The sequence below is a fragment of the Penicillium argentinense genome (genome assembly GCF_028826775.1).
Source record: "Penicillium argentinense strain IBT 30761 chromosome Unknown utg000010l_segment0_segment0, whole genome shotgun sequence".
NCBI classification, from domain to species: Eukaryota; Fungi; Ascomycota; class Eurotiomycetes; order Eurotiales; family Aspergillaceae; genus Penicillium; species Penicillium argentinense.
This window is the reverse complement of record NW_026622669.1, coordinates 1,451,378-1,463,911: the sequence shown is the minus strand read 5'-3', so window position 1 is coordinate 1,463,911 and position 12,534 is coordinate 1,451,378. Positions and strand designations below refer to the sequence as shown.

Genomic DNA, 12,534 nt, shown 5'->3' with positions numbered 1-12,534 from the left:
TACAAGCACAAGACCCAATCCTGGCAAACAGCAATTCTACAACGGAGTCCGATTCGCTCATTACAATCCATTGCTACACCAACCATATCTTGCCCTGGAAGATTTCTTTCCCGCACCGTTCAACAAGAGGAACGTTTGTGAGACGCGGCGGCGCACAAATTTCCCTCTCTCCTTGCAGAAATGCTAAGTTTCCGTGCTCGACGCTATGCATTCCGACACTCTTCGTTTCGACCTTGAGAAGATACCGGGAACGGACATGGCCTTGACTGAGCCTTTTGTTTCGAGCTGTTACTCTACGAGCGATACTACGGCTAGTAGTGCTAGTCCACAGACGAGTGGGTCTGCCACAGCTCCATCGGCGAAGGAGTCGCTTCAATTTCTGGACACCTCTGAGAAATGTCGGTGCTTTGGGGTTGAGGGTCCGCGTCCTGAAGAGGTACCCTCGTCCCCGTCGCCGCTGGTACTTCAGCCGGTTCAGCCTCCGGATGGAGAAGGTTTGGTTGGTGAGGAGGACTCGACGCTTTCGCCGTCTTTGGGTCTTTTGCTGGAATCGTTTCTGGGTGATGGGCCGAATGAGGGCAATAAATTTGCTCATCTGCATACCTCTACGCTAGATCATGTCTCTGCCGTAATGCCGGGCGACACTGTGCCTGAGCATATCAGTTTCCCTCAGCTGGCTTCCATACCAGAGGAACTGGCGGAAGACGATACCACCAGAGAAACGAGTATTGAAACAACATTGCCACCAATTTCTCAGATTACTTCCGATATACCGAATGCCAATTTTGCTCCAGAAGCACCAGTGCTATGGATAGCGCCAACAGTGCAGACCGCTTCGTTAGAGCCAGCAATTACTAGCACACTGCAACCGCAATACGCTTCGATAACTTCCATCTTCACACAGCCTGAAGAACAGTATGGCCAGTCGCAAGGCCCTGAGTCAAACGAGCACAATACAGAAGACACGGGAGATACTTCCTCCACGGCATCAAACGGCGAAAATAGCTCTGTTTTTGAAGAAGACTACCACTCCGACACATCGATCTATACAGCCTCCCTCCTCTCCGATGTGAAAGACTACTGCTACGAAAACGGCCGCCGATACCACTCCTACCGCGAAGGCCACTACGTCCTGCCCAACGACGAGGCCGAACAAGACCGACAAGACCTTCTCCACCACGTCCGCAACCTCGTCCTCAACGGCTCCCTCTTCCGCGCCCCAGTCGGCCAAAACATGCAACGGGTCCTCGACATCGGCACGGGCACGGGAATCTGGGCCATCGACCTCGCAGACAGTTATCCCAGCGCCGAAGTAATCGGCACCGACCTAAGTCCCATTCAACCATCCTGGGTCCCGCCCAACCTCCGCTTCATTGTCGACGACGCCGAATCACCCTGGCTCTTCAGCGCCAGCCGCCCCTTCGACTTCATCCACGCCCGTGATCTTGGCGGCGCTATCGCCGACTGGTCCCGGCTGCTTCAACAGGCATACCGGCACCTGCGACCGGGCGGGTGGATCGAGCTGCAGGAATTCGAGGTAACGCTCCGATCAGATGATGAATCTTTGCGTTTGGCGCCGACGTTGTGCGAGTTCCTCGGTCGACTGCATGCGGCCAGCGAGGCGTTTCACCGACCCATGAACATCGCCGAGGGTCATCGGCAGCGGCTGATCGAGGCGGGTTTTGAAGCGGTAAGAGATGAGGTGTACAAGGTACGACGCTGCTCTGTGTTTTGATTCGTCTGGACTTTTTCACTCGTCGTTACCCTTTTTGGTACTTGGCTGACTTTATCTTCTGTTGGGTGAGCAGGTCCCCTCTAACGCCTGGCATGAAGACCCTGTTCAAAAACAGATCGGTCGGTATAATCTTTGCTCATTGTTGATGGCAGTTGAGGCCTATTCGCTGGCTCTCTTTACTCGCGTCTTGGGATGGTCGAACAATGAGACCCAGGTGTTCCTAGCGGGCGTGCGTAGGGATTTGAGGAATCCAGATGTGCATACTTATTGCAATTTGCATGTGGTGTATGGTCGCAGGCCGTGGTAGAAGGAGCTGGGTGAGTCGGCAATTGGGCTGATTCGGAGGTTAAAGTATTAAGGAATGTACGTCTTGGTATTACCGAATGTGAGAGGATTCGACGAGGCTTTGATGTTCTGATATCTCCAGTACATACTCAGGGAAGGAATCCAACAACAGAAAATGTTGATGGTGGTTCTTTCTTTTCTCCTTGCGAAGGCATTTCCTCCACCTCTTCTTTCGTCTGCTGCCACCCGCTCCCCCTTCACATCCATTCCCTTTTCAACCAAACCAAAATATTCTCCGTACGACTTCGGCTACTACACCAGTCCTGCACCCAATCGCGGCATTTACTCGTCCCCCAGACACAGGGCCCACCTCCAGAAGCCGAAGGCAAGGCTAAAGGGGTTGGACGGCATCGACTCGCCAAAGAGTAAAATACACCACAGACGAGGATCTCAACAGGCCTCCTGGCCTCCTGCCTCTCCGATCGACACTCACAATGCTCTCAGTCTGGTCAAGTATAGGAGTTTTCACCTTTTGGGGTGTGTCTGCAGGAGCCCTGGTAAGTTGCATCCCGTACACCCGCCCTCCATGACAGCTGCAGGACTGCAGGCCCTGGAGCAAGCACCATTATCCCCCCTGCATCCCACAACACCGGTTCGCCTCATACAATGTCAGCGCTAATTTCAGTCGTGTTAAGCAGGCCTGTCTCATCCTCTCCCTTTCCATTTTTTACGAGCTCTACTGGTCCCCCCTCAGTATCTACCCCGGGCCAAAGCTCTGGGTCCTGTCGCGCATCCCCCTGCAGATCTCCGTGTTGCGTGGCAGAAATCATCTGGACGCCTTGGCGCTGCATGCCCGGTATGGCACTGTCGTGAGGGTTGGTCCCAATGAGCTCTCGTACATCACCGGGCAGGCGTTTCGGGATATCTATGGCAATCGACCGGGTGGGAAATTCCGGAGAGACCCCACGCATTATCTTCCGCCGCCGAATGGGATTCCCCATATTGTGGGTGCTTGTGATCCGGAGCTGCATTCGCGGTATCGGCGGATGCTTGCCCCTGCGTTCTCCGAGCGTGCCTTGAATGATCAAGAGTATCTGATTCAGGGCTATGTCGATGCGCTGATCGGTAAGCTCCGTGGGGAGATCGGCTGTGTGGATCCACCGCGGATCGACATCCGGGATTGGTTCAATTGCACTACGTTCGATATCTTTGGGGACTTGATGTTCGGAGAGTCATTCGATTGTCTCAAGGAGAGTCGGTTGCACCCATGGATCGAGCTACTCTTCAACTCCATCAAGACTCTTGCCATTGCTGGTGCTGCAATGCAGTTCCCGGTTCTGCAAGCTCTTCTGGAAGCCGTCATTCCGAATAGTGCTGCCGAAAAGGCCCACGAGCATTTCAGACTTGCAGTGAACAAAGTCAATCAACGCGTCGAGACACATATCCTCAGATCAGATTTCATGTCTGCGATCCTGAAGAGTGGGTTGAGTGATACCAAAGATAATCTTCACGAAGAGGAACAGAAGATGAGTCGATCGGAGCTCCATTCGAATGCATACATGTATGAACCGTTCCAAACGAAGCCCCCGTGGCACTATCTTACCTGACAAAATACATGCTAACAATTTTGCTTCACTAGCCTCATCATCGCGGGCAGTGAAACGACCGCCACAGCTCTATCTGGCTGCATTTACTACCTGTGCACGAATCCCGAGAAAATGAGCTTGCTGGTTAAAGAAATCCGCTCGACCTTTCACGAAGAGTTTGGCATCACATTTCGCAGTTCCGCTTTGCTGGAGTATCTAGTAGCCGTCATCGAGGAGTCGCTGCGCTTGTACCCACCTTTTGCCACCACCCTCTCTCGTATCACCCCCAAAGGCGGGGCGATGGTAGATGGTCAGTTTGTGCCCGAAGGAGTAAGTCTTTTACGTTAGATTTCTCCTTTATTCATGATTGACTAATTTATTCTCTAGACAAAAGTCAGCACTCACCACTATGCGACATACCACTCCCCCGTCCAACTTTGCGCTGCCCGACGAATTTCATCCAGAGAGATGGCTTGGCAAGGACGCCCGCTTCAACGAGGATAGGAAGGATTCATTCAACCCATTCAGCTACGGTCCGCAAGGCTGTATCGGAAAGAAGTACGCGATCCGGCTCCATTAAAAGTACCCAAAGGAGCATTCCAACTAACAGACCATCTGAATAGGTTGGCATACTGCGAAATCCGACTCATCCTCTGCAAGCTCCTCTGGAACTTCGACATCTCTCTCTGCACCGAGAGCAAGAACTGGCTCAACCAGGAGGTTTATTTCCTCTGGGACAAACCGCCTCTCATGGTTACCTTGCTTGACCGGTTCGAGATGAAAAAAGGCTCTCATGACGGGCTGAGATGATCTGGTTGCAGATTCTCTGGACTAGCTGAGTGCTGACAGAAGAGATAATGGTGGGATTCTGTTTCTGGTTTGGCAGGCTCTGGTCCGAGTGGCAATGCAATGGGTTGATGATCTGATGACCCCATATGACTTATGAAATAAATGGAAGCTTTATTGTGGCTCCAAATGGTCTTTTGAATAATAGTTCTCTACGTAGCCGTCGGTTACAATAAGTTTAATTGAGTTTGCCTTTCGGCTGCTTGGACAGGCGTTTAAACTCACGCCAAATTTAACCCATTCCAACTCTTTTTCGTCTGGGTGTGAGGTAGATTTCTGTTAGGATGGTCCATCTAACGCTAACGTGTGCTACGTATACCGGTCCCGGACATGTCTGAATCATGTGGCTCCGACATATGTGATCTTGTCTCTTCGTCTGGTGAGATACTGCAAGCCTGGATTCAGGTCGTAACCATTTCACATTATTCAAGGTATGCTGTGTGTGGGGCTGTGCCAACTTCAATCTTGGGGGCATTCCGGTCTTTCTCTTCTCTCTCTCTTCTAGTAAATTTAGAATCTAGACGTTAATTCCGTGCTACGCTGAATTTGTTTACTTAATCACTGATAAAGCTCCTAAGCGTTGATTGGAATATGAAAATGAAAATTGATGAGCGAGAGAGTGTGAAAAATAACTCGAAATAAGAACGACAATCCCACCCCTTTGATATGGCTGTCTGAAATTCTCCAAAGTAACGATTCAAACACAATACAAACACAATACGAACGGTACAATCACGCACAGCCGATTCGGAGAGGTTCTTGCAGGAATGAATTTGAGGCAAAAGAGACAAACTGCAATTCTTTCAAAAAGCGCAGTAAACTGGACTGCGAATTGTAGACTGCCAGTGGTGTTTTGTTTGCACTCTGTGCCTAATTCAGACTGTGGAGACTGTGGGAGATTGATTTGGAGTTGGAATATGGTTAACTCCACTAGTGAGGAATGCGCCATGAGTCAAGGATCACAAATCTGACGTTCAGACTGAGCGTGATTCGTCCGGTCTTTTCTTTTGTGATCAAAAAGCAGTCAACTTTTAAATCCAAGTATAATAAAATCAACTCTATCCCCGCCCTCCGCTCTTTCCACTCTCAGCCTACAATGATAAGGCGAGTCAATAATTTTCTACCATAGCCCACATTGCCCTATCGATATTACCAGCACCCCTAATATCCTCACGTTAGTGACCAACAATCAAACACATTTACCGACTTTGATTTTGAAATCCACAAGGATGCTCCTAGGAAACATAACCTCGCTCCTTCCCAAACTGATCAACTTCAGCCCGCACCCTGCCCAAATTTTCCTCATAAGCTACGCCCTTATGGCCATCCTTCAAGCAACCGGTGTCCTCGAACAATACATCCGGACACGCCTGCACCCAACACTAAGCAAACAATCCGAAGTTAAGATTTCGGGAAATGGTCGAGGAGTGCGTCCGTAAGCTCCCCACGTGTGAGTTTGATCCCACGTTCCTATGGATCTGCCCTTGATCCCGCTCCAAATCATCATATCACTCACGATATAGTCCAAAAGACAGGGAAGCAAAATCTATGTGACGCCTCAAAATACGACTTCACGAAGCCTCGACGACTCCGCTGTCAAAGCCGTGTACATCGCTGCCCCGGTTGCCGCGCGGTATGTACTCGCTAAGCGGATGCTTTTGGCTGGAAATTTTTTCTTTTTCTTTTTCTCTCTCTCAAGGCGCTCGTTGCGCTAGATGCGGCGGGGGTGAGTCTGCATCGGCAATTCTACCCGGCGCAAGATTGTCGACGCAAGGGGAGCGGGAATAGCCTGCACGAAAACGACGGTGACGTGTCCGGGGAGATCTACGGATAATGCTGAGAATCTGACAGGGACGTGGGTCTAAATTATTTTACCTTGCATCGCCACTCTTAGAGGTGATATTGGTGATTGTCATCTGTCAAGTGTAAGGAGCCTCGAATAGATTTCAACTTCTGGATTTTATCTAGACTGATGGACACGACGCTGATAAAGACCAGAGAGAGGTAGTTGGGTGGGAGTTTGAATGCTGTTTATGCTACTTTAACAAAGTGTCGGACTGCCGAGGGAGATTGTGTTGAGCGGTAGATGCTCTAGGTCGGATAAAAAATCAAGTCATCACAGAAGAGTCGACCTCGAATGAATGATTATGTAGGATTATGAGTATGCATATGTAATTGGTATGGATATACACGAAAGAAAACAGGAGCCGCGCTGGATCATGCTGTCGTGGAGAAAGGTATCAATCATTAAAAGGTAGATGTGTACACATATGGCATACATGAATACATCCGGTAGAAGGAACGTTACCAAAAACCTAAAGTAATTCAATTCAGTCGCGCGCATTGCAGATTAGGGCGAATGCGTCGCGACTGCGGACAAGCCTCACATTTGATAATAGGAAAGTGGGTATACGTCGCGTCGCTTAAATTTTAAGCCAGAGCGTAGACCAGGGCCAGGACGGCACCGCCCAGAGTCCAGGCATTGCCGGACATAGGGGCGGCGGCGTTGGGGGCGGCAGGCGGGGTCGACGAGGCAGAGCCAGTCGGGGCCGGGGTGCCGGTGATGGCGGAGTCGGTGCCCTTGACGGGAATCGACGAGGTCGCCAGGCGGGTGGATGAGGCCACACGGGTGGTGGACTTGACGGGGCTCGACACCGGGGTAGAGGTCGAGGTCGGGGTGATCGTCGAAGTCGAGGTGCAGGGGGTGGGGGTGGGAGTGGAGGTGGAGGTGGGAGTCGACGTGGGCGTCGGGGTGGTGATGGTGACCGGCATCCAGTTCAGATCCTTGGAACCCAAGGTGTGCGAGACGGTCACGGTGCCCTCCTGAGCCACGCACGAGGCCGAGGTAGTGCCTCCGACGTTGCAGGAGACGGAGGCAGTGTTGCCCTTACCGTCGGGGTTAATCAGCTGCACGGAGGTCGGCGCGGCGATGGCAGTCAGGCCGTTACCGGGAATACCACAGTCGGAGGCGGCGACGCTTGTAGGGCAAGTCACCAGGTAAGTGGTGGCATCTCCGCTCTGTTTGTTGTTGTTAGTCCGATATTTTTCTGGTGGCAGTATTGCGACGATTGGTAGAGTAAACACGCAAACTCGCGATGCGAGATCGACTTTCGCGTTGAGAACCACAGACGACCACACGAAAAGAGTAAAGATTACGTACCGAGCCTTGAACACCACACTGGAGGTCTTTGCCCTGGAAACCAGGCAGGAGGAGGTTGGCGGTGTTACCCGCAGACACGGCGGTTGCGCCGGTCAGGATAGCGACGGTGTGGAAACGCATATTGGAGAATGCTGAAACGAAGGACTGAGTGGACAAAGCACAACACTTGAAGTAGAATCAACTACTGGTCGAAAGAGCGACAATTATTAACGAAAGACTGGATGAAAGAATGGAAAGGCAGCGAAGCGCCCGGCAAGCGTAGTGAAAGTGCAGCGTGAAGAGAGAAAGGGCCCCAGGGGCGGGCGATACGCCCATAAAAGCGAGTCGGCCCTGCATGTACGAGCGTACGAGCGGCTTGGCACGCAATCCTGTTGGCCCCGCGCATCGTGATGATTGGGGCCAGCCGGGCGTGACGGCGAGCGGCTCGAAGAACGGTTCAGGCACAGGGCCAGGAACGGGCCCCAGGGGTTCCCCAGTCGGACCCTACGCAGGGTGGCCGGTGGAGCCGGCTAGCTCTTAGTGCGAGGTGGACTCTGCAGATGCGGAAAAGGGGCTCGTCTCTCGGGGCGCTAATTGCTGCTAAACGGGGGCCGCTAGACTGCGAGTGGGTTAGATGTCCGACAGTGCCAGGGTTGGGCTGATTATGACTGGAACAGGCAATTATTGAGGCCCATCGTCATCACCGCACAGGCGAGATTGCGGTCCATCATGTCCATCACGATTGGCGCAGAATCTGATCGGCCTTGGACGGAGAGTCCAGATCTTTCAAGTAAGTGCAGGAAGACAAGGAGGATCTTGATCGCAAGAAGTGGAAACTGCGGGATGCAGCCTGAGGCAGCCACGGTCACAAGATGCGACACCCAACAGCGTCAACGCCGGCTGGGGCCAACCGGGGCCAGCAACACTTGTGAAGACCCGCTTTTCCGGGGTGTTCGCGAAGGAGTAAATTAAATCAGTCGTTAGTCGCCGCCACATGCCACGCCCAGAATATGCGATGCGATGCGCTGCCCTTGATCACATCAGCGAGGCATCCCCGTCATTTCGTCACCCTTATATGTTGGCGCCCACCAGATAACCTTTATGTAGAAAACTAGCTAGACGGTGGAAAATAGCTAAACCATTTACTATAGCTGGTTCCCCTTTCGTAATTAGGGGGCTCCGTTAATAACCCAAAAGAAGGCCAATTCATTGGGCTTGAAAATCATTGACTCTTAATAGATAATAATCCAATAACTCTGCCTCGACGCAGGGGGTTTGGGCCACTTTAAAAGTCCACCTGGCCCAGGCCGTCGCCCTATGAGAGACAGCTACGCGTGGTCACTGCCGTTAACCCTCTTTGCCATGCGAGCCAGCGGTCCCGAGGAATGTTAAAATCACTTGGAAATGTGGATACTACTAACTAGCAATCCGCAATTTCATTGTATCACACTCTTTTCCTACCTAGCATTCGAATCTGGAGTTGATGTTGAGCAATCTTCGTGGCAACGGTCATTTCGTCTTCATTGTCATTAGCATGCCAGTCGTCACGCACCTGCCTCTTCGTCCAAGTAGTCGGTTATCTTGCCTGACATGGCATTGAACCTGCGTAAGCTATTGATCATGACGTATCCTAGAGTCCTCCGTCTCTGATCTTCGCGGCAGTGGTCGGCGTCCTTTCATTTTGAGTCCCACCACCTGGGAAAAACGAAAACCGCTCTAGCCAGTCGGTTACTAGCGTGTTCCAGGCGTCGTATTGGCATGTTCACTGTCCGAGTCTGCGATGTGGTTGGAGTAGCCTGGCAGGTCCTGTAGGGGGCGACACCCATTTGTCTTCAAATCTAAATCTATGTCCATATTATCTGCTACTATCACGAGGCCATCAGCCCACTATTCTTCAAATTCCAATGGCAAGCGGTTAAAAACACCGTTGGACAGGTGTCGCTTAGTGGCGACCACCTCGCCGAGCCATATAGAACGACCGTGTTCATCATTGTACGTTCTCGAGGTATCCTTCAGTTGTTATGCAACTGCGATGGGATAGCCGTGGGACTCCGCCCTGGAAAACGCAATACCTCCGGTAGACCGGTAGAAAATATAGTCGAATATTGCTTCTTTGGTGTTTAGACACCCCAGGTAGTCTGGGCACGTTCGATTATTGCGGAGCGGAGAGAAGCGTATCAGTCGGAGGCTTCAGGGGCTCTCTTGCCTTGCTTCCAGATATACTGGTCCCCAAATTCGGAGATTGTTTTGTCAGCACCATGCCAGCCAACTAGAACAGCTGGTTCGATATTTTGAATCTTTCTACCGAACTGTTTGCAGGTTTGTGCCAGCTTTGGTGCGCGATCTTCTTTGAATAAACTTGCGCTTGGATGGCATCGTGAGCAGATATCCAAGGATATTTCCTTTAATTAATTAGCCTTGTCTGCCAACGGAGTAAGGGGGATTCCCCGCATCCATCTGGGCCAGGCATCAGGGCTTCCTTCGTTGCCTCTAGCAGCAATTGGGATCGTCGATTGCTGGCCGTGCGTAGTCTAGCTGGGGTATGCGGTATTGCTATTTCTATTGTTAGTGTAAAGGTTGACTAATAGGCAAGTATAACCTAGGAGCTCACAAATCAGGATTTTGAGGGACTGATGGGCCTTTGATGGCATCGATTGCAATAGGCCCTGTTTCCTCAGTATTTTGAGTCATCTGTATAAAGATAAGAATGGTGTCGATGAAATGTGAAGGTAAGATCAAACCTCCTCGGAGTGTGGTAGTTTATAAAGTGGTGATCTATTGAAACTTTCGCATGCACACATATCCGTAAGCGTAGATAATTAGTGTCGTTTCCACGCTTGATTAACTGGTGGCGCATTGCCGTCCGATTCGAAATTATTCGGCCAGAGTTTCTTCCTTGTTTTGCTGGAACAAAGCAGGCAGACAATGAAATATCCATTGGTTAGACGAAGCTCTTCTGATCGGCGGTTAGGTGTAACATCTCCGGTCGACAGGGCCCAAACATTCGCAGAGCAAGAATCTTTTAATTCAGGTAACTTTGAAACTAGAAATTCAGGCCAGGTGAAAGGAGGTGTCAACCCAGCACTGCTCGTTCAAGGATTTAGACTTATGCACTGTCATGGCATAAAAGGATTTCGAAAGAACTGTTCCTGTTGGGTTCCCACATGTTGATCTACATGATCGAATTGACTGAGAAGTGCAGGTCGACACAGTGCGTGAAACAAACACCAAGTCCACAAAGACTGACGCGGCTGACGAAGGCGGTACAGTCGTTCTCGATGGACTTGACCAACACATTCTATAACTCTTTTCTGGCCCCACCGCCAAGACCTTAGCGCTGATCATTCATTGAGCGGGGCAGATTAAACTGAGGGACAACGTAAAATGCATTCTGTATGGCATCGTATCTTACTACAAACAATTACACAATGCGTGAGAGAATTCAATGGAATTCCATGGAAGTCGGTAGTGGGTCTCTGCAAATCATGCGGAGGGGGCCGCATTCGACCTGCCACCTGAACGATCCACTTAGGCGACATCGCTTTTCTTCCTTACCTGCCCATACGACATGCGCTCATTGTCACTCTTGAGAGGTGTCCCTTTGGCCTAGGGAACATCTTAACGGATGCAGTCACCGGTAAACAATGTCTCAACCAGGTTTTCGTTGTTTGCGGGCGAACAACAGCCCCACAGGCTACCCATGGCGTAGGCCTCAGCTAATAATAATTCACCATAAGTCTGTCCTTACAGTATACCCAGAATCATGAGGCCCAATTCTCTCATTAGGTATGATGGTTATGGCGTTCAACAAAGTGAAACGTTTGAGGTGTGCCACTCCATGAGCCAATTGGCACCTAATTTTACGACCAGAAACACAACTTAGAACAGCTAAGATATTAGGAATGCCAAACAACATACCTTATGAGGTCTGAATGGATGTCGCTGTCGCACCTCGTCGTCGAAGAGTGGTTATTTCGAGTCTCTTGCCCAGAGCATGACGATTTCCTCTTTAAGTTAGTAGTTGGCCCTCGGACTGCGCGAATGCCCTCGACTTCGCGGATATAGCCAATGATAGCGGTTGAATCCCTGTCAAAATAGACGACCCCCTGTCAAAACAGCTGACCCCTTGTCAAAATTGGGCAATCTCCTTTTATGACTGGCCAACCCCTATCAACACAGGTAATATACATAAGGAATTCAAATTCAAAAGTGATATTGCCGATCGGCCTCCCCCGCAATGCTCGACTCTACAGTGACCACCATAGCATGTCTTCAATGGGCGATACTCTGGGGTAAGTACGGTAGGTAGTGCAATTTACACAAATGCCCACTATCCATACACCCGTCGTAAGGGAACTTGATGCAACGCTATGCTTATGCTCGAGACATATATATACGTGAAGACTATTACAAAGGGTGGCATTACTCTCTATTGAGGTATTCTCTATAGCAAATATGATGGGCAAAAGTACCCTCGTAAGATCCAAATGCTCCCTGTGTTTTGAAATGATCAATTGTAACCCGGAAAATTCTGTAATCCAGTACCGAACCTCCCTCTTTTCCTCCCCATATCTGTTTGAGAGGGAGGCGATGTCTCCCCACGTGACTAGCGCCCCAGTTTCCGCCTCTCGGTTTTAGGTGAGCAGTCTCCCGAAAGCTTCCTCACAATCTATTAATAGTCGCCTGAGTGACTGATTAATCGTATGGCGCCTCGTAACATAGGTGCCAATTTATGGTCAGCAGAAGAGCATCAATTTCTTCACACCCTATACTAGAACGGTGCATTGGCGTGGCACTGGTTCCATGGCAGCATTTTTTGCCTCCTTATAGTAGAAGACAGTCGGTTGTTTGAATCCGCCTTCTCACTTGCAGAAATCCCCGGTCGGTTCCCCACACGAGTTAGTCAATGTGGGTACTATACGAACTTGAGCCAGGCAGGGTGA

At 50.6% G+C, this 12,534-nt stretch overlaps 4 protein-coding genes across 4 annotated transcripts; 3 read left to right on the top strand and 1 right to left on the bottom strand.

Annotated features, from left to right (window-relative positions):
* Window positions 1–205: 205 nt before the first annotated feature.
* On the top strand, window positions 206–2,042 carry N7532_010238 (class I SAM-dependent methyltransferase; the record flags this gene model as incomplete). The annotated part of the gene is made up of 2 exons (XM_056622729.1): window positions 206–1,711; window positions 1,809–2,042. 2 exons carry the CDS (start codon window positions 206–208, stop codon window positions 2,040–2,042), a joined length of 1,740 nt encoding a protein of 579 aa, XP_056470145.1.
* A 472-nt stretch (window positions 2,043–2,514) lies between these two features.
* Window positions 2,515–4,416, top strand: N7532_010237 (cytochrome P450; the record flags this gene model as incomplete). Its single annotated transcript, XM_056622728.1, has 5 exons — window positions 2,515–2,577; window positions 2,719–3,581; window positions 3,660–3,936; window positions 4,001–4,164; window positions 4,230–4,416. The coding sequence occupies 5 exons, from the start codon at window positions 2,515–2,517 to the stop codon at window positions 4,414–4,416; spliced, it is 1,554 nt and encodes a 517-aa protein (XP_056470144.1).
* A 1,265-nt stretch (window positions 4,417–5,681) lies between these two features.
* Window positions 5,682–6,167, top strand: N7532_010236 (uncharacterized protein; the record flags this gene model as incomplete). Its single annotated transcript, XM_056622727.1, has 3 exons — window positions 5,682–5,879; window positions 5,976–6,085; window positions 6,152–6,167. The coding sequence occupies 3 exons, from the start codon at window positions 5,682–5,684 to the stop codon at window positions 6,165–6,167; spliced, it is 324 nt and encodes a 107-aa protein (XP_056470143.1).
* Window positions 6,168–6,882: 715 nt separating this feature from the next.
* On the bottom strand, window positions 6,883–7,732 carry N7532_010235 (putative GPI anchored glycoprotein; the record flags this gene model as incomplete). The annotated part of the gene is made up of 2 exons (XM_056622726.1): window positions 6,883–7,470; window positions 7,613–7,732. The coding sequence occupies 2 exons, from the start codon at window positions 7,730–7,732 to the stop codon at window positions 6,883–6,885; spliced, it is 708 nt and encodes a 235-aa protein (XP_056470142.1).
* Between the last annotated feature and the right edge of the window lie 4,802 nt (window positions 7,733–12,534).